Raw genomic sequence first — 25,796 nt, forward strand, 5'->3', positions numbered from 1 at the left:
GATTTTCTGTGCGCAGAGACCCTTTCGGCACTGCGCATTTGCGCACGTGCGCAGCTTAGAGGGAACATTGTTCATGACCTATATTTGCTGTATGTTATTAGAGAATCCTTGGTTTCCGTCGTTTACTTCAATATATCGCCCTTCATCCGCGGAGTTGCATTTCCCGAGATAGGTCGTGCAATTTGAGTTCCATTTGAAAAGTGACATTAATAACTCTCCTCAGGTTAGGAGCAGTTAAAAACACCCTGTCGGTACACAGTTCTTTTTGTGCACCAGTATTATATAGTAATGTATTAGATGTACATGTAGTTAGATGCTTATTGTGACATATTTCTGTTTGTATATCACCCCGCAAAATTTTGGGGTTACTGAAGGCTTGCAAGTTATAGCGTATAGGGGTTAAGAACCACAGCCATAGGCATAAACATATCAGTCTTTCGTTTGTCGCTACATAATCCTGCTCGTTCATGACTGCTGTAATACCGGCTTTCGTCCGATATGGCAAGTGTCTGTGTATATGTGAATTCTATAGTAGAGTCGTGTTGGAATTATAACAAATACTTGAATACCTGAACTCATGCAAGATTTGGACCCCAATTATTGCTGGCTGCGCCACTTCTCTTTATTTGCCAATCACGATCGTCGACGAGGATTCTGAGTAGCGTCACCACAAAATGCAGGATGCAGATGTTTCGAAGGTCTTAAGTAGGGCAAGTTTTTGAAACTGTTGCAACTTTTTTACAGCTTCCGACAACTTTCTAGATATACTTAGAAATTATGTACTATGATGTTTTATGATGTCTGGAGGGATTTTATAGTGCAACATTTTGCAACTTTCCTATATTTTTCATACCAATTTTAACTGCAACTTTCATCAAACAATGTGTCAAAATGTGAAGGAGTGATTTAAAAACATGCTATAAACTGTTTCTAGTATGGTTCTATTCTCTTTGATTTGCATAACAAAGAGCTATATGGTAGGTTAGCTGCATTTCACTGTTATCTATGACACAGTGGCTTGCAACCAAGAAGTTCAACTACCCCTGCTAAGCACGTCCGTTTTCGAACAATATGTAAATAGATCGTTTTAATAATTCTGTCGTTTAAATTTGAGATAGCTTCCCACTTCACGAACTCCAGGCGAGACCGCCGAAAAATACATCTTCACGGGTCGCCTTATTCAAGCTATTGATTCAGTTAAAGTCGCCAATAGTGAGTTTTTCTGCCTGTTTTTCGCCGTGGGTCAAGTTTGTCGGACCTAAGGGGTTTGGAGTGTGTTATTTGACTTGTTTTAGGGTAAGGGGTTATCGCTATGCTGTTTGGCTTTTTGGGGGAAATTATCCCCGTATTGCGTAATTTTCTTACTGTGTAGCGGGGAATAATATAATTTTTTGTGGTCTCGCCAGAATGACCGTGAATTGGCAAAGTAACAAATTCGGCAGCTTTGAAGGAACTAATCTACACAACGGAACCTTTCGAGTATCTCATACTCTTCTAATTCAACAAAAATTATAAATGCAACTTTTCACTGCAACTTCTGTCAAAATTAAGTGCAATTATCTTTCGATTTTAGTGCAACAAAAACTTGCCCTAGCATCATAACCATCGCCCAGTACTCATCCATGTTGCCATCCATCCGCGCAATCATCCGTAAACCGCATGCGGCCCTTCGGTCAAAACGGTAGGGTGTCCCTTAATTGTTTTGGGGCTAGAACCACAAAGCTTTCACAATGCTCCACTATAACGGTCTCGAGCAAGGTTTCACAAGCATGTGCACGATGACGTAAATAATTTGTGCCAGACATTCGGTTAACCATCAATTACGGCGTGTCTTTCCAAACGCCTTTCAGAAATGGAGAAGGGTCAAGCTCAGGCATTAAATGTGAGAATTAATGTTTGTAAATATAAATACATATTTTGTTATGTTTTGTCTTTTCAAATTCGTACACTTCACGCCACATTATTTGTAATGTATACACAACTCTTGCAGATATCTCGAAGGGGTACGAAGACGACGTCCAGTCAGGTATATTTAGGAATCAGCAAACGACGACTGAAAAAGGCCTAGTGCCGGTAACGAGCTTCTGCAATTATTAAATGACGTGGAATGGTATCGATCGCGAATTTTTTTTGTCTGCAGTTCGGATACGATGACTTTCTGAGAAAAATGATTGCTGTCAAAATGTTTTTCACGCCTTCAAGTTTTATGATAGAGTAGTTAGACCATCACATGATATTCGGAGCGCTTTAAAAACACTAAATAAAATTCGAATAGTCCACGTTTGCAGTATAAAGATTCGGTTTTCCTCACATTACATAGGGCGGGCTTCCACCCCATAACGACTAGAACACAGATATGTAACAAATTGTGTTTGCGTGGCTCGCAGGTTAGAGTATTAGTGTTAGGGCAGGGGTGGCTAACCTGCGGCCGTGGAGGGGACTTTATGCGGATGTCGACACGTATTTGAATTAGTATACGTGGGCGGTCGTCGACAAGCAAATTGAATTTACGAATTGACACACGATTTTTGAGAGACTTCAATTATTCTTGAAATTATCCTCGCGTAGCGCGCGATATCACATAAATCACACAATGCGATGTATAGGCTACTCAGCAGGTAAAATGATGCCGGGCGACCAGTTGCGGACTCCTTAAATGGCATCCACCAATAGCATTTCACTATATCGACGACACTGATGGGATGTCAACAATTAACAGCATGCAAAAAACTAATAAGAATTGGCCCACCCGAAGATCCACCATCATTTATCACTTGCCATAAATTTTCGTAACACCCCGTCCATAAACTCTACCGGTGAATCTAATACCATGGGCGGAGAAAGGATGAATGTTTGATAATAATTTGTGAAACTACTAATATTATTGGTGAAATTTATTTGTGAATCTGAAAAAGTTTTCGTTCTACGTTGACCACATCCAAACCCAGGGAAACTATTCATAACATGAACATTCGCGATTTCGTTGCGTGTAGTAAACCGATATGAATAAATAGATTAATTCTGAGTTCATCGGAAATGGCAGGGACAGTTTAACCTGGGTATTGGTGTCCAGTTAGTTCATTACGACTATCCCCTGGAAGGCGGCCGTGTGGGCTGTATAAGTAATCGAAATACGGCCGAGAATGGCAAAAAGGTTGGCCACCCCATGTGTTATAGAGTCTTAGTGGTGTGTTCAATCCGCCAATCGTTGTAGTATTCTGAATTCCATCGTTTGCGTATCAAGGTCTTTTTAGAATAGAGCCCGTACCATCTCTAAATATTTTAGTTGTATAATATTATGTACATATGCTCGATCTTGAAGTGTTCGTCTGACAACAAAGGTACAATTACGGCGGTATCATTCTGGCGGCATTTGATGACTGGTCCGGCCCGCAAGATTAGGAATTTGATATCCCTTCTCTATATGGCATAAAATGAATAGGGTTACCTTATTGCTATAGTGTTTTTAACCAAACACGTCCCATATATATTTCTATATCTAGCTAATCAGCATCATGCTATTTTCAAACTAACTTTACGAATTATAACTCGACACAAAATCAATTCAACGAATAGTATATCGCTCGGAGCTAGGTTCTTCAAAAGTTATTTTTGATGCGGTGTTGGAAATCCAGGGAATAACATCAATCGTTTCTTCCCAAAGCTATCGCTGCCATCCATTGTCACCACGCCTTTGTGGATGTCACTTCCTGGTGCGTATACGACGTTCTTTTTCAAATCCTCTTTCACCATGCTCATAAAGTCACGTACATCATGTGTCGCAGCTTTATCGGTGAACACTTTCTTGATGCTTTGAATAAACCAAGATCCTTTCTTAGCCTCACGAAAGGTTACGGAATCAGGTTGGGTAGCAAATGCCAGCATCACATCTTTCGTTGGTGAAACGTATTCTTCGGCGGTAGCATCAACCTCGATTTTCTCCGACCCGAGTATCTTTCCGTTCGGGAGTACATCGCGTAGCATTTCGTTTATCCACGTACTGCCATCCGTGTCGAACCCCCCGGCATCTGCTTGTATTTTTTGTATGTTGCTACCCCGACACATTTGAAAGAAGATAGGTTTTGGTTTTGACTTCAAACTTGCACTAGATGCTTTTCACTACTTTCTTGACCTCCAATATACCCTTTTTACTGCCGACTACCATGTCGCCTTCCTGGCCGTGCGACATGATTATGACAACGCAGAAATCGGATCTTTCTTGATCTGCAGCGAATTCTTTCACTCGCAAAAGCAAATTTTCAGCAGTAAGATTTGTTTCAACCGTTAGACTGCAACCCATATTCTTCCATAATTTAAACATATCGTACAGGTCTTTGTCCGAACCCAGTCGTTCATCGGACTCACCACGAAACTCGTTATTAATAATTAAAACGCGACCTTTTGGATGATTCGTGATCGGATAAAATTCCTTTTGTTTTGCGACGTGAGCGTGGAACTCTTTTTCATTTGCCATAGTTATAGGCTTACAATCACACTCCACCAGGCCTTCATATTGGGGCGCTTTTTCGCATTGCTCATCTTGTCGAGGATGTGATATCTTTTTTCTTTCATCATTGTAGACGTTTATCGTAATTGCACCTTGGAATGTTGGGTATCCTCCTGATATTATTATAGAAGGTTCCATATCGAACTTTATTATCGCAGTAACTGACCAATGTCAATTTAAAACTTAATCGTAATACGAGTTATAACCTACAGGTAGTTCTGTAACACTTTAGACGGGTGATTGATGTTATGGAATCAATATGTATAGTTGTATTCCATAGCTATCAGGAAATCATAATAAAAGCTGGATAGGTCGCTTGCGGCATGGATATCAACTCTCGTGAAAGATAGAGAAGATTGTCTTTGTCGGCACTGCCCGATTTTGCGGTTGGCGCGACACGGCTTTCCACGGCAACGGATGGGTGGTTGGAATACGTTCAGCGGGACAGCAGTCGGACCCTAACAGTCAGCTTTACGAGACCAGTGGGCAGTGGCGTAGCCAATGAGCTAGGTTGACTGACGTAAAAGGTCAAGGGGAAGAGGGTTTATGATAAAATAAACACTTTTGCAACGTCAATTTCTTTGTAGAAGGAAATAGCCCGGCCGTTCAAATCATAAGGCACAGCAACTTAAGGGGCACTGCGCTGATGTGATCTCAAATTTATTTTGATAGTGTGGGAAATATATTGGCAGCAACCATTTCCTCAGAGAGTCCCCGTATTCTATTTGCAGCTAGAAGATATGCATGCAAAGTGTCACTAGTCATCTCATGTCATCGATCTCTGTGATACAGCATCATCGCTTCTCAAAGGTGCACTGCGCTGAACGTCATCCGCTAAGCCACAGTACCGTTCGGTGTATGCTTATTCTTACTGCAACTCCGCTGTGGTATCGTAGGAAATAGGATACAATTCCTTCATAGCATCGGCTGACAACTATAACAGCAACCTCAGCAAAGTGCAGCAGTGGAGATTGAAGGAACGAGTGCCAGAAATTAAGGGTTAACGGGGCACTCCGCTCTAAATATTATATGGTCTCAAATTAAAGATAATAACATCGGTGATAAATTTTGACCACAACCACTTCCTGCAGAATGCCACCATAAATAAACTGCAGCTAAAAGAAAATTCGAACTATCCCCATTGCACACCAGTTTAATAAATAAATATCTGATGGTAGCGCGGCCGTGCGTCGCCGTTGCTTAACCCGTTGCAAAATTGCTGCCAAGACTATGTCATGTGCACTTGCTCGACCAAATTTCTCGACGCTACCTCCATATTCTAGCCATATCATTACTTTAGGTTTAGGCAGTACGTGCAAAACATATGATACGTATGCAATGCATCTAAAATAATTCCCTATCATATCAGAAGGCACAACATAACACCGGCAGCATGCAACTGGACCTAGACCAGCATCCGGGTGCTTGCTAAGTACTCAAAATATGTGTGGTATGATGTGTCTAGTTGTTTGCAATTTTTGCAACTTTTTCTCATTTTACATGCTACTTTTTACTGTAACTTTATCAGGTAGCCTATTGCACAACATCTAAAGCATGGATTTATCCGTCCGCACCTGGCCTCACAGGCGAAAAGCGTCACTCAAATTTTCACCAATAATAATAATAATAATATTAATTGATTTATAAAACATGCTTTAAAACTATTTCTAGTGTAGTTATCTCTTTGATTTGCTCAACAAAGAGCTATGTTATTGATTTAGCTGCATCAATGTTATCTCACACCCTAATAATTCTAAAACATTATAAATGCAACTTTTACTGCCACTTCTGTTAAAATTAAGTGATTTTTTTTCACAAATTTTCGTGCAACAGAAACTTGCCCTATTGATTCTACATATTATGTATAATGCATTTATTGCTAGTTGCAATGAGAGTACGTGATGTTGCATCATCACTCATCAGGAAAGTGCGTGAAGCATTTCGCGACTGATTAAGCATCGGAGACGCGCAGTCGCGCAACCATGGAAATTTATTTAGTCAACTGACGTGCAATGGGGATAGTTGGAATCAGGGTTGTAATGACTCGAGTCACGATTTTATTTGTGACTCGACCTGACTCGAATCATTTTTTCAAATGCAGTTTCAAATACAGTCCATCCTCAAGATTACCGGACCACGACTGACCTATCGATCTCGCTTCCCATGACATGCCGCCCTCTTTTTTGTCGCTTCCTTTTTCTATACTATCTTCTTTACATTCATTCAGTGTGCATGCCTCCTCTTTACATCGCCTAGGCCAAGGTGGGTGTCCGATTCCATAGACAACTCCTAGTCGCTTCGACATCTTCCTTTCTTTTCATTGGATCGCATTTTTGTTGTGTATTGAACTGATAAAATTGCTAATAAACCAATGATGATGATGATGATGATGATGATGATGATGATGATGATGCGTACAATGACTCGACTCGACTCCAGTCGGTTGGTGTATTGACTCGACTTGTACGAAATCATACGACTCGAGAATAGTACGGCCAAAGACAGACATTTCATTGTAACCTCGAGGAATAGTGAAGTCACCACATTATTGGTATTTGCTATATCAGTCCCGATACTTGGAAAATAGGGCCCGAAACTGTTAGGACTGAGGAAACATTGCGATATTATGAATGCGAGTAATTCTATATCACTCGAGCAGAGTTGAAAAAAGTGTGTCGAACCTGATTGAACTCAAAACTGGACAGTGAACACAATGACTTGGACTCGAACTCGAGTGACAGCAATATGTATGACTCGGACTCGACCCACTACTCACTGACTTGGACTCGGACTTGACTCGGTGGTGAATTGAAAATGACTCGACTTGACTAGGGTCAAATCTATAAAAGTGAGATTGACTTGGGACTCGGAACCTTGTGACTTGTTTACAATCCTGATTGCAATTTTACTTAAGCAGCTGTTCCATTACGGTTACTTTCTGAAGAAACAGCTGTGGTTGAAAATGATTCCCCGATTTTATCTTTAATTTGAGACCACATCATATTTAGAGCGCAGTGCCCCTTTAACCCTTAATTTCTGGCACTCGTTCCTTCAATCTCCACTGCTGCACTCTGCTGAGGTTGCTGTTATAGTTGTCAGCCGATGATATGAAGGAATTGTGTCCTACTTCCTACGATACCACAACGGAGTTGCAGTAAGAATAAGCATACGCCGAACGGTACTGGGGCTTAGCGGAGGACGTTCAGCAAGGCATATTTGTACGCTAAGCTTGTTGCCGGTTCCAACTACCAATAATCCATTTTTGAGTCTTCGTTGTTACGTCCTCCGTTGAGCACCGATATACCATGCTTTTACAGCCGCACTCGCTTTTCTGACATGATGTCATGATAATAGTACACGACTGATCTTATTTTATCGCTGCATTGCTCGAACTCCTAAGTCTTTACTATATATGTTAATGTTTCAACAAAACTTGCAGTGTATCATTTATCACGTATATAAAGGTAAACAGTCAACAAATATTATGGTGACTTCCCACGTTTCATACAAGTCTCTGTGTAGTGCTCATGTCCTGTCTTATGTATACTGAAGGTTAGATGTGATCTCATCAGGGCTTTGGAGCCGGAGCCGGAGCCCGGAGCCGGAGCCCTGGAGCCGTGCATTTTCACCGGAGCTTGAGCCGGAGCCGGAGCTCTACATAAAATTCAGCCGGAGCCGGAGCCGGAGCTGGAGCCCGTTATTTGAGGAGTAGCTCCGGCTCCGACCTATTTCATAAGATGATATTATATATGCAACACATCTGCTGATTAATCATAATTGAACAGCAGCCCTGAATTTTAATGCTGTGCACAGCAATGGCATAGGAGTAAAGTGCGTTCTAATGCAACTATGATGTTGTCGACAATTGACAAGTATACATTATGACGTCACAGGCCGGCACGGCGGCACCTATATGTCTTCGTTGCTACATCGGATGTTACTGACGGCTGACAGACTCTAGATTACTATTATAACTAACCTATGGGTAGATTAGTAATCTATATAGACCAGGGATGGTCAACCTTTTCGAATAAAGGGGCACATGCAATTGACGAACGAGTGCTGCGGTCCACTAGTCGCGCCAAGCGGGTAAAATTTTCAAAGTTTATAGATAAACTAGGTCAATAATATTATTACTTGAGTATATTGCGGGTCTATTGTATACCGCCCGCTAGGCCCAGTTTGCAAAGACACGACTATTCGGCGTCTGGCCACATCGATATCGAAGGTCTCCGATTATATGCGACAATCATTTTGTGCCTGCATTTCACCGTCGACGATCTTTAAGACTCTCTCCCGTAATTGCGAATACAGTTAGACTCAATCAGGTAAATTAGGCGTTTATTTCATTTTCAGTAGGGGCCAGGGGGTAGGCTACCAAGCAAGAAATCGTGTGACAATCACACACGCGAAGCGTGAAGAAAAATTTCGCTACTATTTTAGTTTATTGTAATGTACGATGATTTACTGAAAATGTGACTGGACCCTGGATCTGCCAATGCGTCGGAACTGATATTTTAGTCATCAACATCGCAAGTGTCGCAGCCAGAATTGTAATTTTTGGTTGGCATTGCATTGCAAGTCCACAATCTGAGCAATTCATTTTCGATAATATAATAGGCAATTACCTCGCGGGTCACGCAAAACCCTCTCGCGGGTCACATTTGCCCCGCGGGTTGGCCACCCCTGATATAGACAGACCCATTCGATAATTTCAGAGCCGGAGTCGGAGCCGGAGCCGGAGCAGTGGTAATAATGCGGCTCCGGAGCTGGAGCCGGAGCTAATGTATGATAGAAAAACGCTCCGGAGCCGGAGCTGGAGCAGCTGGAGCAGCTGGAGCGGCTGCTCCAAAGCCCTGGATCTCATACTCATTCACATTCACCTTCGGTGAAGCAAGGTGTTGGGGATGTTGAGAATTCCGCAAGTTCCTATTGAAAAATATCTTGGGCATTCTTAATGTAGTATACAAGAACATATCATCTTACAATGATTTTGAGAAAGGACAATGAATATGATCAGCGTACAATACGAGAGCGGGGGGGGGGACAATTATATATTGTCTTTGTATACTCTACAGCAGTGGTTCCCAACCTTTTTTCACCCACGTACCATTTCGAGGTTTTATGCAGTGCTCGCGTACCACCTACATAAGTTACACGCGCCGAAGGCGGCCAAAAATTTTGCTGTGATTTATGACGTCATAATCACGTATTTGACCTATGCGAAGCGTAATAGCAAATGCTATTAAACTAGGCATTATCAGCCAGGGTTGATGGGACGCATGGAATTGTTTTTTTCACCACCAGTCACAAGAAGAACAACATAATAATAATAATAATGAAATAACAGCAAACTACAAACGTTAATTTATTTAATGCGATGGCTGCATTTGTTTATTTTCCACTAGCTCAGCGATTCTTCAACATTTTTAGACACGCCCCCTTTTACGATAGAGAACCCCCCCTCCTCCTTATCGTCACATCACAAAATGCAACCAGAATGCTAGCAATCACAGCGAATAATGGTGGGTTATGCTAGTTAATAAGATGTTCTCAAACATGCACAAACAATGAGATGGAGGTAAATCGAAAAATCGCGAAAATTTTTTTCAGTTGGCCGCAGCTTCGCGCCCCCTTCCGATGCTTTCATGCCCCCCAAGGGGAGGGAGGGGCAGTTGGAGAAACACTGCACTAGCTGGTCGATGCGTGGCATATGTTTGCTCAAAGCGCATCGAAAGTCATGCATGGGCGCAACAAGTCGGTTTCGTTTCTTCGACTTGGTAGTCATCAGAGATGAAAATCCTTGCTCGCACTCCCACGTAGAAGGTAAAAGTAGCAGCTGGGGAATAGCTTGAGAAGCTAGAGTCGAGTACGAGGAGGTCATGCTAAGCCTGATGTTTATTGGAGAACAATCTTTGTGTTCAACCCCACCTGAACTAATAACTCCCTTCGATCGAAAAAAAACAGAATCTGCTGGCGTACCACCTGGAAGACCTTCGCGTACCACTAGTGATACGCGTACCACAGGTTGGGAACCACTGCTCTACAGCGATAGGGAACAATGTTTTCAGCGATGCAATGAGAAAATCACTTTGATCGGAAAAGGACGCCTGTAGTTGGATGGAAATAAAAGGGGATTTTGATTTGGTTCAATTGTTTTTGTATTTGGGAAACCACCACACGAGCCAGGGATTCATTACCGCGAATGGATACAGGCTTGTAGTGGCACCCGGTCATTATCACATTAATGAACAACGCCCTTACAAGCTAAACAATTTTGATATGGTGAATAAGTGACCGATAGTTTATAAAGTAGAATATATTAGTGAAGTGGTCTGGTTCTGGTTGGTATGAACACAAACTTTTATCAAAAGTTCCATGTGATCTTACGTGACCACAAACGTCACGTAACGCCATAATACCGATTCCAAGCCAATATATCATTTTCGTCTCATCAGACATAGATAACTCTGCCACTGCACTGGAATATATATACAGGCCGAGCCAAAACCAGGGGTTTTCTACTTGTCCCGGTCGTGGCCCATTTGCCAGCATAAAAATGTTCTGTGCTCCACCTCCTAGATTTAGGGTTTTAGTCATGCTCAAGAAAATACAGGAATTCTGATGTTCTATTGTAGGCTAGCCTAATAGTCGCAAGTTAGCAAGCTTCTAAAGATTGTCAGCAGACCTGTACAAGATCAAATTGAAGCGGACGGTTTTCATATCGACGTGAGTATCGTTTCCTAGGTTTGTTATACTTATATACATGTCAATCAATTATTGAAATATATAGTTTGATAGATATCAGCAATCTGGAAGTTTCGGAACAGACTCGACATTCCTATCGCATGATGATCGAATGAAACTGTCCTCGCAGGCATTGTTATACTTTGATACGTTCATTCGTTGGTACCAGGTAGTAGGAAAAAACGCATGAACCTCTCTCACAACATTCCCCGTGCATGCATGCCTACAATCTGCATGCATGGTTTCTACTCGCGTACATGATGCACGTCCGCAGTTCCATGCAAGTCGCTAAGCACCACGACATGGTATGGTATGGAATGGGAAATTTCCATACTTCGTACCCGTCTTAATCGTTCCATACCATACTTATAATTTTCCATGCCATAGCAACATTCTTCCATACCATGCTTGGTACTTTTTCCATACTTTCGCAGTTACCGAACCTATCAGATAATATTCCATTTTTTTGCTGCGTGGAAATTTTCCGGCGTTTAATGTTCTGAATAATTTCGGTGAAATCATCCAGTTGAACAGCCCTGATCGACCAATTCCATTCCTAATTTCTTTATGTCATACATCAGCGATGTATGTTGCCTAATTAATCATCGAAGACGAAACGTGAAATGTATACGGCAGGGGTTCTCAACTTCCCTTTTATGACGGGCCGCATTTTAACAGCAAAAGACGCTGCGGGCCGCAGAACATTATTATCATGTATTTCTGGGCTACTATTACATTTACGCTACTGTAGCCTATTTACCAGTGGTATACGGGCAATTATTTATCCATTCTAAAGCATTAATGGACAGCGTTCGTGAGTTTGCAATTGCTATTTTTGTGAGAATATGTCTCCGCCAGCGGTGCAAGTCAACTCCTTCATGGCGGGTGCATTGCATTCGTTGCCAAATCGGTATATGCACTCTCAAAGTCTTCCAACAGAGAACCGAGACCATTATCACTTTGAGTTCTCAGTGATATGAGGAGAAGTCTGGTGTTCGGGCTCAATTCTGAGCAAACCAATCAATCCCTCTCCCTTCCCCCCATGGCTGGAGGCCTGCACCAATAGAGTTACAGAAGTCAGCTTTGTCAAGTAGAGGTTTTTCGCTGCGCCCCTCCCGACGTTTGCCCTGTCAGCATCTCCTCTTAAAATATGCCCACTCTGACAAAAGGCACCCAGACAATTGAGCTATGCAATCGTAATGTATGTGAAGTCGGTGGATTCGTCCAATGCTAGACTTAAGTAGTCAGCGGGGCAACGTGTTTCAGAATATGCGATAAAAGATCGACTGACATTGCTGTTATACTCTACTGGTCACGGTTGAATCAGACAACTGTAGCTTCGAATTTTGTCAGGTGATGTTTTCCTTGCCGCTAAGTTCCCGAAACACCGAATATTCTCACAGTATGTTAGATTTTTATTGAAATGCACCTTCTCCAGCGACATTCCAAGCAACTTTGAACGATGCTACTGTAACGTCGTCGGGAATATTAACAATGTCCCGAAATATGAATTGCTTGTCTTGACACCTAGCTAGCAACGTTTTTCTAGGAATCAGGCGATACGTATAACTCCAGAATAAACTGTCGTGGTATTATTTAAAGCTTCTACGCTTCGTTACGACAAATGCTCTTCGACAAATATGACACAGATTTCCATTTATATCTGATAAAACAAATTCATTGTTTCACGCAGAGTTACAGACCCAGTTTTCGACGTTTCATTTCCCGTTCCTTGTTCTTGTTTATGTTCAAACCATTCGCGGTGAATGAAACAATCTTTAAATCTGTGCTACGCAGTGGCAAGTTCAACCGAATACCGATTCGTAACAATAACAGTCCAAACTCGAGCATATATCATATAGTGGTTCTCAAACTTTGTTCGACACGCCCCTTTTATGACAGTAAAAAATTTCGCGCCCTCCTTATCGTGGTATTATAGAATATAAACATGGAATGGCAACGACCGATTTTGCAGCTTCGTTCCGCTTCGCTAAGGCTGTATTCAGAATTGTTTTTGCGTAAGCGACTGTAGGATTTCTGGCAATCCAAAAGTTATCTTCCAGAGCGCAGAATTTACTGAATCTGGTCTTGATCGATAGCTACTGTTGCACTGATTCCAAAAATACAAAGTAAAATATGGTCAGGCTCCAGACTTTGACGAAAAATCGCCCTCAACATCTGAAATGCGCATTGTTCAGAACAATCGGATAACCGCAAAACAATGACCGGTTGCGGCTTTCCGATTGTTCGGACAATGCCTATATTTCAGACTTGGAGGGCGGATTCTAGGTGGATCAGTGCCCGATCATATTTAAATTGATATTATATTAATTTTCGAAATCGGAGCGACAGTAGCTTTCGATCAAGACCAGATTCAGTAAATTCTGCGCTCTGGAAGATAACTTTTGGATTGCCGGAAATCCTACAGTCGCTTACGCAAAAACAATCCTGAATACAGCCTCAGCGAAGCGGAAAGAAGCTGCAAAATCGGTCGTTGCCATTCCATGTTTACATTCTATAGTGATATCATGGCTGTTGATGAGGGAGTTCTGAAAGACGAAATTTCGACAATATGCAAAGCAATAACCGTGAAATGAGGGTAAATCACCCGAAGCGCGAAAATTTTTCAAGTTAACTGCGGCTGCGCGCTCGCCTTCAGAGACTTTCCCGCCCCCAGTTTAAGAACCACTGCTATATCAAGAAACCAGAACACACCAAAGAATGAGTAATCAACCGAAACAGAGACGGAGAGATAAGAGAGCTAAGTCGCCACATTAATATGTAACAATACCGTGCCATTAGTAATTGCGTTAATAATGAAAGATGTCGCGGGCCGCAAAATAAACGTCTGCGGGCCGCGGGTTGAGAACCTCTGGTATACGGGATTGTTACGGAATCACAACACTACCTCGTGACATGTAAAATTGGTGTGGCAAGGCACTACCAGCAGTAACATGGATATATAATTGGCAGAATTACTTAAAACAAAGTTATTGTCCCATTAGGATATATCTTAGAATACAATTTTACACCTCTACAATATTAGAGGGCTTTTTCAACAGCGGATCAAATCTACGATTCCCCCGTCAACGTGTGCGTCCTACTCATTAGCTTCATTAACCAACATCAGGGTGTCCAATGTCTATTCAGATTAAATATGGAGCGCTGTACTCTAAATATGATGTGGTCTCGAATTAAAGATAAAATCGGGAAAATATTCCTCTCCACTAATAGAATTAATATTGTGCAATGGTGGCGCGGCTGCGAGTTTCCGCTGCTTATTGTGTTGCGGAATTACTAGCACGATATTGGTTCTTATGTTTGCGAGTACGGTTAATGAGTGTTCACTGCAAATGATGGGTATTTTAGTATTATTTATAGCCGGGTAGCCTATATACTCAAATACTAATGTAAGGAAATATGTGGCAGCCACACTTCAATTTGGTGTTGTGTCACAGGTGCTGCTTTCTCCTCCCGCCTAATTGGGGGCTTAAGCACTTCTGTGACTGTGTTCTGCCACAAACTGCCTCACGAACTTGGAGATTTCGCGATGCTCGTAAAATCTGGGATGTCCGTGAAACAAGCGCTCTTCTACAACGGCTTTGCAGCTTGTATAGGATATATCAGCCTGGCAGTTGGAATATTAATTGGTATCCGCAGTACTATATATTCAACACGGAATTTGTATTAACCGCGATATGTATGGCAGGAAACTATGCGGCCTACGACACACCTTGGATTTCTGCTTGCACTGCCGGAATGTTTCTATATGTTGCTTTGGTAGACATGGTAATGAAGCCAATTTATAGAGCGCTATGGGCGGTTCTCAACTCACCCTGTTTTGTTTCTTCAGTTGCCCGAAATGGATGTCGTAAAAGAAATCAAAGCGCCGCTACATCCTTATACTATTTTTCTTTTACAAAATATCGGTATCATTATCGGTGTAGTAATTATGTATCTTATTTCGGTATACGAAGAAAGTTTTGAATTTCCTGGCTAATAAATAGATTTTCTTTTTATTGTGATGGTGTCATTTGATTACAAATTTCATTCACTTTCCGCTGTAGCTAGCGAAGTAGGACTGGATCACGACTGTCAAACGATTTCATCCGGCCTGCGAACCGATTTGGAGTAATGGGAAATAGTTGTATTATCCGGCACATTTATATCAAATTATTTTAGTAAGAATTACTTCTATTAGATATTCTCTGAAGACAACAAATGTTCAGTATATATGTTCATCGGCTACACTATAACCACTGGCAATGATGTTACGGTTTCACTCTAATCAGCAATAGGAACCAAGTCTCTGACATTGACACCAAATTCCGAAAACTCAAATGGTGCGTACGCAGTTTCGGGGCTTATGAAAATATGAACAGAAATAGAAACCCCAATGCGAAACCTTTATATGTAGGCTACATAGAGAATAAAATAGTCACAAAAATATAATTCGTATGTATGTTGTCGCGCTGCTGTATAAGTTTTGGCTCAAAAGGATCCGGGCGTCCACAGAAACTAGAAACGCGATTTAATACTCACGAACCAAATCCCAACGTTCGCGTTTACAGCTAAATCTCTTGTGTTCTTCACAACACATACGCAGCTGGGCTATCGTCGGATTACGACTGAAGTAAAGGGAGCACAGAAATATTTCAACTTATATCTTTGTTAAAGCCACTGTTTCCGCGATTTATATCTGGTATTCAACTTGCCAATTGTCGTATCTTTACCAATTCCATCGTTTGCGAATGAAGGTTTTTACAAGAATAGAGCCCCGATATCAGGGGTCACCAACTCAAAACGGGTCGCGAGCCACTTTTAAAACTTCGTGGAGGCCGCGAGCCCCGTGAATTCAATATCGATATAAGATAGGCGACACAGTTAACGACCACGTTTTACAACAGTATACAACGCTGTGTTATCTCCGACGACGGACATAGTCACCACAAAAGAAATAATATTTTAGCTCTGAAGGAACTAGGCTACACAACCTTTCGAGTATCTCATACTCTTCTAATTCAACAAAAATTATAAATGCAACTTTTCACTGCAACTTTTGTCAAAATTTAGTGCAACTTTCTTTCGATTTTAGTGCAACAAAAACTTGCCCTATCATCATAACCATCGCCCAGTCCGTATCCATGCTGCCATCAATCAGCGCTATCATCCGTAAATAGCATGCAGCCCTTCGGTCAAAACGGTAGGGTGTCCCTTAATTGTTTTGGGGCTAGAACCACAAAGCCTTCACAATGCTCCACTATAACGGTCTCGAGCGAGGTTTCACAAACATGTGCACTTGTGCAGTGTGCAAGATGACGTAAACAAATGGTGCCAGACATTCGGTTAACCATCAATTACGACGTGCCTTTCCAAACGCCTTTCAGAAATGGAGAAGGGTCAAGCTCAGGCATTAAATGTGAGAATTATTGTTTGTAAATATAAATACATATTTTGTTGTGTTTTGTCTTTTCAAATTCGTACACTTCACGCCACATTATTTGTAATCTATACACAACTCTTGCAGATATCTTGAAGGGGTACGACGACGACGTCCGGTCAGGTATATTCAGGAATCAGCAAACGACGACTGAAAAAGGTCTAGTGCCGGTAACGAGCTTCTCACACAATTATTAAAGGTAAACTGCATCTTCATAACAACTTTGCGGAATCATGTTCAGAATTTTTTTTCATAACGAAATTACCGACTTTCCGCGTTTCAACTCAATCGGAAATTGCCGTAATTTTGACTGAAAGTTCCAATATTGGCATGTTTACAGAAAAAGCAGAATGTGCATTGTGACGTCAAGTGAGTGACACATATTATCAACACCGGTCACAGCGGCTGTTTGTGTTCTCGCAGTTTTTATTCTAGTCAGTTATGGCCGAGGTTTCCATTGTAACGGATTCGCCAAGTGATATTGAAACTGAGTCCGAGTACTCGGATGTCGAATGTAAGTATCATTTTTTCACATACTTACAAAATTACCGTTTAAATGTCGGATGGGTTCAGGTGTTGATGCGCTCGATCCCACGTCAGTGGAACCCCTTGCAGCTTCATGATGATGGGTCATGATCAGCCTATAGCTTGCTCAGCGCAAGCCGCTCGTCGAGACTACATGAAATACAGTTGTATATATAGTCTGTAGCAGTGCTTTTCAACCTGTGTGACGGTTCGCACTTGTGCGAATGAAAAAAATTGCAGTGCGAATGACGAAGGTGGTGCGAACAGTGCGAATGAAAATCCGGATCGAGTGCGAATGACGAAGGTAGCGCGAATGGTGCGAATGAAAATCCGGATCAAGTGCGAATGAAAACCGTGAATAATTGTTAACTTTTCTGACGTGGAATAATTCAAATAAACCTAATAGAAAATTTAAGATCAGTGTAACTTTTATAGTTGCGACGCAATTGTAAAACTTAATACGACGCACCACTCATCGTAGCCCTCACAAGCCGTAGTGAATTAATATTCCCGCACTCTAATTATTACGTAGCCAAAAGCCTGGTTTGAAGCTGTTGTAGTGGCAGTATAAAGATCTCTACAATCTCTATATTATATTGGCAGACATACAGTACATCATCTTAGCCCGCGACAGGCTGGACAAAATGACGTCAAATTAACTTTCTGCTTTCTTTCGCTGAGCAATCATCATATTTTCGTAATGACTGTTCGATTTGCGCGAGGCACGAGGATAGTAGTAAATACCATCATTACAGACTCACATTTGAAAGTTACTGTAACGCAAATTTTACCCCTTCAAGGGTTATTACAGTATGGACCGCAAAGGGTATAATTTTGGGTCTACACGGTGCCAGAGCTATCTGTTAATATGTATGTAATTTTTATTGAATTTATTGCAAAAAATTCTGCGATCGTTTCTACATATCGTATAGCCGATAAGCGAGACACGCTTGAGAATTCATGATAAGATTGTCCGACTGTCTTTTTCTGGAAAACATGGTCGAAGACCGTTGGGAGGAACTAGTGTAGGCCGTAGGGGTGTGCAACGAGCGAGTTCAGGCCTATGAGACTCATTCATTTCGAGGCCAACCCCTTTCTGCGTGGGGGCACATGAAGACGTCACGTTTTGGCAAACAAACCGCTGATAAAATGCGGTGTCAAAAACATAAGCGGCGACAAAACCTTGGTCTAAAAATTACCGATGTTGGATGGCCAAACCATTCGAGATATGTTCCGTTGTCTGCACGGAATAGTCCCGTTCTTGCAATCTGAGTAGACAGTAGTACAACTGCGATACGCAGAGGAATTTAATTCGCCCTAATTTGAAATCGCGTGCGTCAGACATGTTTTTTAGAGCTGTGTTGGGTAGAATTGTGGTTTGCGCGTTCTGTATGTCCTACATGCCCGTAAAATGTAGCATACAACTGTGATGTTATCAATAATTTCCTTTTCATGGGTGAGGCTCGGGTCGCGAGATGTCACAAACACTAAGATTGTGGTGGTAGTCTAAAAACTGCTTTTTCACCGTTATTAAACTGTCATGAATTCTCAAGTTAGATTGAACTAAAGAGTATAACACACCGTATCATGAGTTAGTTGCTCTTCTCATAAACTTGCGAGACAGAAAATGGATCAACGTATCATCAGGTATAGCGAGCTCTAATGTGCCTACTCTCCTTGATCGTTTTGCACCTTATGTTCCAAAGAAATAAAGCAAAAGCCTCAACACAATCATGTTTTTTTCATTCTTTCGACAGATTGGAGCCTTGCGGGACCTTTGTGTCAGCTCTCAAATACAATTTTTGCCAGCAAGCATTTTTTACCCGCGAAAAATACGCTGTATTTCGGATAGGAGTGCAGAACAAATTTTAAGACCTGGCCATCCAAGCACTAGTAGACGTTTTTGTACAAATTCCCAACAACATTGTTAGGCCGAGAAAGGGTTATAGTGAAATAATTGGAAGCAAAACGAGCGAAAAAAGTTGCCTTCTTATTGAGACACTTGATAGCTTAAGCTAGATAGTAGCCAATTTGTTGCATATCTGAACAAAATGTTGTTAAGTAGGCCTATCTTCATCTACTTTTTGTATAACTATTTTCGATTAGTTTGTGCGAATGAAATTTATTTTACAAAAAAAGTGCGAACGGAGCACAAAAAGGTTGAAAAGCACTGGTCTGTAGTGTAATAGCTCGTTTCAGTCATCTGATAAGTTTGTGCTGTAAGGAGGTTCCGAGAGTTACTGACAGAATTAAAGTGTATCACAGAATTGCCAGGATTCAATTCAGTGTATCTGGACGTTGACGAATTGGAGATGTCCTACTATGGATATCGACAGGAATATGGCCGCAGAATAATAACATCGAGTTCGATGCATGAATATGGGATGAGTCTCTGATTCGGTTGCCAAATACTTTTCTCGCACTAATACACCTGTTTTCACTTTTCAGGAAGTTGAAACATACTGCCTACAGAAATTGTGTTCGCTGGGTATGGAGATTCTGTGGCAAAAACCAGCGGAAAATCCTGCCTGCATGCGTTGTTACTGCTGTCCGAACAAAATTTACGTCAAATTCTTAGAAAGGATTCCAGTTCAGTTACGCCACGTTGTGAATGTACACTGTACAGTTGTATTCCAAATAATAAACGCATACAACTAATCGACCAAAATAGCTAATGTGTCAGGCAGAAAAGCATATCGGGTTTTATGTCGGGCAATAGCTTCGCTTCCTCTCTAATTTTGATTATGCTGCTAGTCAGAGGAGGTGGAACGGTCTCAGCACAGTCGCTCAACTCAACAGTTTCTGGTCCAGTCTGATGAGTGCTTGAACTTCTTCGACAAGCTCATTGCAGTAATCTAGAACAAGCATAACAATATGACGAAATCTTATAATGAAGTCAGATCAACGGCAGTTACCAAATGTTGAATTTTCAAGTATCTTGTGGACCGAACATTCCCCATTTTTGTACTTCGGGCATTTGACCGCGGTGCTCGTTCTTTCGACATTTTCTGAGTTTTCGAGCAATTTTCATTGAAATGCAGGATTGCCAACTGCAACCTACAAAAAATGCATAATTGATGAGGCTAGTAATTATGCCGAAATCTTATATAGGTTGTTTTGAATAGGCGAGAAACTGCAAGGTACCTACCTGGCTTTTTGACTGAAATATGGTTGTAGTGATATAACTTTGGGCAGAAATGATTGAGGAGGGCATTGAATGATTCACTTCCAGCAGTGTTTCCATTCGGCGATAGATGGCGTATGTCATTTTCCATTCGCGTGGAGTAGAGAACATCGCAAATCCTGTCATATGCCAATGAATCTGAAAATGGATTATCATAATGGTAAACAACAATCAAAGATGCTATTCATTTTAACTTAAATTTCGGCCTATATGTATTATGTATATATGCTGAATGGAGCAGTTTGTTTCTTTTAGATACAGTGAAGTAGGCTATTTCATCTTGAAAGGATGTAACGGCATCTACACTACCCGTAAATCAAAATCTGGAGTATGAGCAGTTTTTGCAGTCTTGCTTGATTCTCAATGTGCTACCTAAACCAGACTCTTGCACGTCCGACTCTGATTGACACATTGGACAATGTTGAAAAATGCTCACCAGCTTATTTCTGTCCACAATCACAAACTGGATCTTGCTATTCTCCAGACATTCCTCTGAATCTGAATGCCTGCAAATCAATATCTTGGTGAAGACTTGTTACAAATATGATTACACTGTTCAAGTACTCACTCTGACTCGCCATCTACCTCTGTTGGGTGGAAGCTATCTTGACAGGGATTGGATATCACTTTCACAGTCTTCATAATCCTCTCCAGCAATAGGGTTTGGACAGCGATGAAAAGACACTTTGGGTACCGAATATCGCGTATTCGAGCGACCATACGCGACACAAGATGTACCTCCGTGCCTCATCTTCTTCATACCTACCATATTCACAATCAAATCCAGTATCAAAAGCAATCCCAACACGAATAACTATCTGTTTACCACACTGAGCTATACCAGGACTTTTGTCGTGTCACTCACATGACGTCGTTTCATAGCTGAATGATTTCATATCCGTTTTTCAGCTTTTCGATTTATAATTTAAATTACTTGAAAACTATCATGTAATTTGAATTTTTATTATTTTATTCATATTCCTTACCACATAATGTACGAAATAAGATGAAGTCATTTTTTAGATGCAGTTGACCTTTAAATGACGTGGAATGGTAATGCTCGCGAAAATCTTTTGTCTACAGATCGGATACGGTGACTTTCTGAGAAAAATGATTGCTGCCAAAAAGTTTTTCACTCCTTCAAGTTTATTGGTAGAGTAGTTGGCCAGGGGTTCTCACAGGGTGGGCCATGGCCCACTAGTGGGCCACAGCAGTAATTTGGGTGGGCCCCAGGGCTATTTGGAAAAATGTAGAATTCGTGAAAGTTTGGTTGCATTTTTTTGTTCATATATTAAAAAAATATATTGATGTTATCGAATTATATGTATGCTACATAAAGCTTTTCATCCGACTCTGATAAGACTTAGTGGCACGTATGGAGTCACGAATGTACTAGTCGAAATGGGAGGAGATACGGCGACTTTTGTACCCCCCCCCCCCCCCCCCCCAGCTATGACAACCTCCGTCCAACAGCAACGAAAATAATTTCGATTAAATAATAACTGAAAGTTAATGCTGAAATGTCCAAGTATTCCGGTAAGGTCATAGCCTTGAAATCATTGCACATAATGTAGAGTCACATGAATTGGTGGTATCATTGGATTTAATGTTATTACATCGCAACTTCAAAAGTTACAAGACATATACTAGGTAGGCCTACATTGTATTACTAGCAAATTAAAAAAAAATTCTCCACTTCTCTGTAGTATCCAATTCATCAAAGAATTGTTTGAAGCGGGCCCAGAATGGGTATAGTATTCCCCACCAGAGTGGAATTAAACCCCCAATTACACAGTGAATGTGGGATTGCATCATTGGGTTTCGCGAATTGAGTGGAACAGAGGATGTACACTATAGAGTTATACGATATTGCATGGCCGTAGATTTCTCACGTCTAACCCACAATTGGAAGAGCTCTAAGTTGTTAATAACTATTTCGTTGGGAGATTTATTTACCTTGAAATTTTCCGTCACGCTCCGCGCGATTTCATGTTCCCTCTGATCTGCATTTAAATATGAACAGTAATAAAAGAAAAATGCATATATTTTAGAGAAATAGCCATATCGGTGGCGATTAGCCTACTACATATTGAAATGCACTATGACTTTATAAGAGGTGGGCCACAGAACATTTTCAAACCGAAAAATGGGCCACAGCCGACAAATGGCTGAGAACCCCGGAGTTAGACTATCACATGATATTTGAATCCCTTTAATAACAATAACTCAAATTCGAATAGTCCACGTTTACAGCATAAACCTTCGGTTTTCCTCACAGTGCATAGGACGGGCTCGCACCCCATAACGACTAGAACACATATATATGTAATATAGTATGTTTGCGTGGCTCGCAGGTTATACCGTATTAGTGTTCGAGCAGGGTGGCCAACCTGCGGCCGTGGAAGGGAATTTGTTCGGCAGTCGACACGTATTTGGATTAGTATGCGTTGACGGTCGTCGACATGCAAATTGAATTTACAAATTGACCCCCGATTTTTGTGCGATTTTTATTATTCTTGAAATTCTCTTCACGCTGCGCGCGATAATACACGAATCACACAATGCGATGTAGGCTACTCAGACGGTCAAATGATGCCGAGCGACCAGTTGCGGTCTCTTTAACTGGCATCCACCAATAGCCTTCCACTATACCGACGATACTGATGGGATGTCAACAATTAATAGCATGCAAAAAATGACTAATAACAATTGGCCCACCCGAAGATCCACCATCATTTATCACTTGCCATAAATTTTCGAAACACCCTCTCCATAAACTCCACCGGTGAATCGTATGATTCGTATCACATGGGCTGAGAAAGGATAAATGTTTGATAGTAATATGTGAAACTACTAATAATAATGACGAAATGTATTCGTGAATTTAAAAAGGTTTTCGTGCTACGCGCGACCACATCCAATACCAGAGAAACTATTCATGACATGAACACTCGCGATTCCGTTGCGTGTAGTAAACCGATATGAATAAATAGATTGATTCGGAGTTCATCGGAGATGGCAGGGACAGTCTAACATGGATGTTGGTGTCCAGTTAGTTCATTACGATTATGCCCTGGAATGCGGCCGTGTGGGCTGTATGAGTAATCGAAATACGGCCGAGAATGGCGAAAAGGTTGGTCACCCCATGTGTTATAGAGTCTTAGTGGTGTGTATTCAATCCGCCAATCGCTGTAGTTTTCTGAATTCCATCGTTTGCGTATCAAGGTCTTGCTTGAACATAGCCCTTATCATCTCTAAATATTTCAGATATATAATGTTATGTATATATGCTCGATGTAGAAGTGTTCGTCTGAAAACAAAGGTGCAATTACGTGATAACATTTTGGCATCATTTGATGACTGGTCCGGCCCGCAAGATTTTGAGTTTGACATCCCCGCTCTGTACGGCATAAAATAAATAGTCTACGGTTCCTTATCGCTATTGTGTTTTTAGCCAAACACGCCGCATATATATCTAGCTAATTAGCATCATGCTATTTACACACTTTCGAATAAAATCTCGACACAAAATCAATTCAACGAATAGTAAATCGCTCTTAGCCAGGTTCTTCAAAAGTTATTTTTACGCGGTGTTGGGAATCCAGGAAATAACATCAATCGTTTATTCCCAAAGCTATCGCTACCATCCATTGTCAGCACGCCCTTGTGGATGTCTCTTCCTGGTGCGTATACTGTGTTCTTTTTCAAATCCTCTTTCACCATACCAGTGTTGGGATGACTCGAGTCATGACTTGACTCGAGTCATGACTTGACTCGAGTCAGACTCGAGTCACCTTTTTCGTATGACTTGACTTGACTCGAGTCACTTTGCTAAAATGACTTGACTTGACTTGACTCGGCGTATCAGAAATGTGGATTGACTCGTGACTCGGAGCAAAATTCACGAGTCAATTTCAAGTCATCAAGTAAAAATCACCTTATCTTGCATCGTGCATCTTGTTCGCCAAACTTTTGTGTAACCCATGAGAGCGACCGATCATTAAATGATCGTGCGTTTTACTGAGCCCCCAATATTCTCCCACAAAGATATTGACCACAAACAAAGTGTTCGAAGCTTACAGCTTACGTTGTCGTAAACTATATGTAAAGTCATTTCATAGCAAAATATATATTTGTGTTCTCTGTTCTTACCTTAACCGAACCTCTTGTTTTATTGAAATTGTAATCGAATATAGTTTATATACTCCTCAACAATTGGCGCAGACTCAAATTGTATCAAATCAATATGTATAAATGGGTACTGTATTGCATCTTCTCAATTCGTTTCTCGATTCTCTATCTTGACTGGCTACTATAAAAGGAGGCTATGCAATTACTTACATAGTTCAACAGTTCTATGTTTATGTGAGCGATACAGCCCCTTATTGCATGTATATTCAACTCTATATTCGTTCATCGGTTCAGAATCAATGACCAATCAATCTGTTATTCAGAGACCTATCGAAATGCAATGAAGTAGTCATGCTTCGTACATCTAAGAGGCAGCTTGACTTGAATTTTGACTTGACTCGTGACTTGACTTGACTTGACTCGACTTGACTCGAGTCACCTCCAAAAATCGACTGACTTGACTTGACTCGAGTCACCTTCGAAAATCGATTGACTTGACTTGACTCGAGTCAAAATGTGCAATGACTCGAAATGACTCGTGACTCGAAGGTAGTGACTTGATCCCAACACTGCACCATACTGATAACGTCACGTACACCATGCGTCGCAGCTTTATCGGTGAACGCATTCTTGATGCTTTGAATAAGCCAAGATCCTTTCGTAGTTTCGCGAAAGGATACGCAATCAGGTTGGGTAGCAAATGCCAGCATCACATCTTTCGTTGGTGAAACGTATTCGTCGGCAATAGCATCAACCTCGATTTGCTCCGAGCCAAATATCCTTCCGTTTGGGAGTAGGCCTACTTCGCGTAGCATTTCGTTTATCCATGCAAGTACTGCCATCCGTGTCGAATCCACCAGCATCTACTTGGGTTTTTGTATGTTGCTTCCCCGACACATTTGAAAAAAGATAAGTTTTGGTTTTGATTTCAGACTTGGACTAGATGTGATTCTTTCCACTACTCTCTTGACCTCCAATTATATTATAACTTCCGACTATCATGTCGTCTTCCTTGCCGTGAGACATGATTATGACGACGCAGAAATCGGATCTTTCTTGATGTGCAGCGAATTCTTCCACTCGCCAGAGCAAATTGTCTGCAGTAAGATCTGTTTCAACCGTTAGACTGCAACACATATTCTTCCATAATCGAAACATATCGTATTCTGATTTGAGATCCAACAAATACACCCTCTTTAACTGTAACAGCACTCAAGTGAAGAAACGTTTAGTGAATGTATTTAGAACGTGCGCTCTCTTTG

At 41.3% G+C, this 25,796-nt stretch overlaps 2 protein-coding genes across 3 annotated transcripts in view; one reads left to right on the forward strand and one right to left on the reverse strand.

Annotated features, from left to right (window-relative positions):
- LOC145438187 (zinc transporter ZIP10-like) overlaps positions 1–25,796 on the forward strand; it is a 107,955-nt gene that overhangs the window by 57,508 nt on the left and 24,651 nt on the right. The window contains exon 10 of the mRNA XM_080315557.1: positions 14,713–14,904. Within this exon, the coding sequence (XP_080171683.1) occupies positions 14,713–14,904 (192 nt within the window). The remainder of the gene's footprint in view (positions 1–14,712; positions 14,905–25,796) is intronic.
- LOC145437092 (uncharacterized) lies at positions 19,839–21,346 on the reverse strand. Of its 2 annotated transcripts, XM_080314265.1 has the most exons (4): positions 20,972–21,345; positions 20,840–20,909; positions 20,368–20,541; positions 19,839–20,276 (listed from the first exon to the last, which is right to left on the reverse strand). In XM_080314265.1, exons 1-4 carry the CDS (start codon positions 21,121–21,123, stop codon positions 20,247–20,249), a joined length of 426 nt encoding a protein of 141 aa, XP_080170391.1. In that variant the 5' UTR covers positions 21,124–21,345; the 3' UTR covers positions 19,839–20,246. The 2 variants fall into 2 exon arrangements, with proteins under 2 accessions (XP_080170391.1, XP_080170390.1); XM_080314264.1 differs by lacking the exon at positions 19,839–20,276 and having other exon boundaries at positions 20,313–20,541; positions 20,972–21,346.

Source organism: Botryllus schlosseri, chromosome 4 (assembly GCF_051294905.1).
Source record: "Botryllus schlosseri isolate E-star chromosome 4, Bs_hap1, whole genome shotgun sequence".
Lineage (NCBI taxonomy): Eukaryota > Metazoa > Chordata > Ascidiacea > Stolidobranchia > Styelidae > Botryllus > Botryllus schlosseri.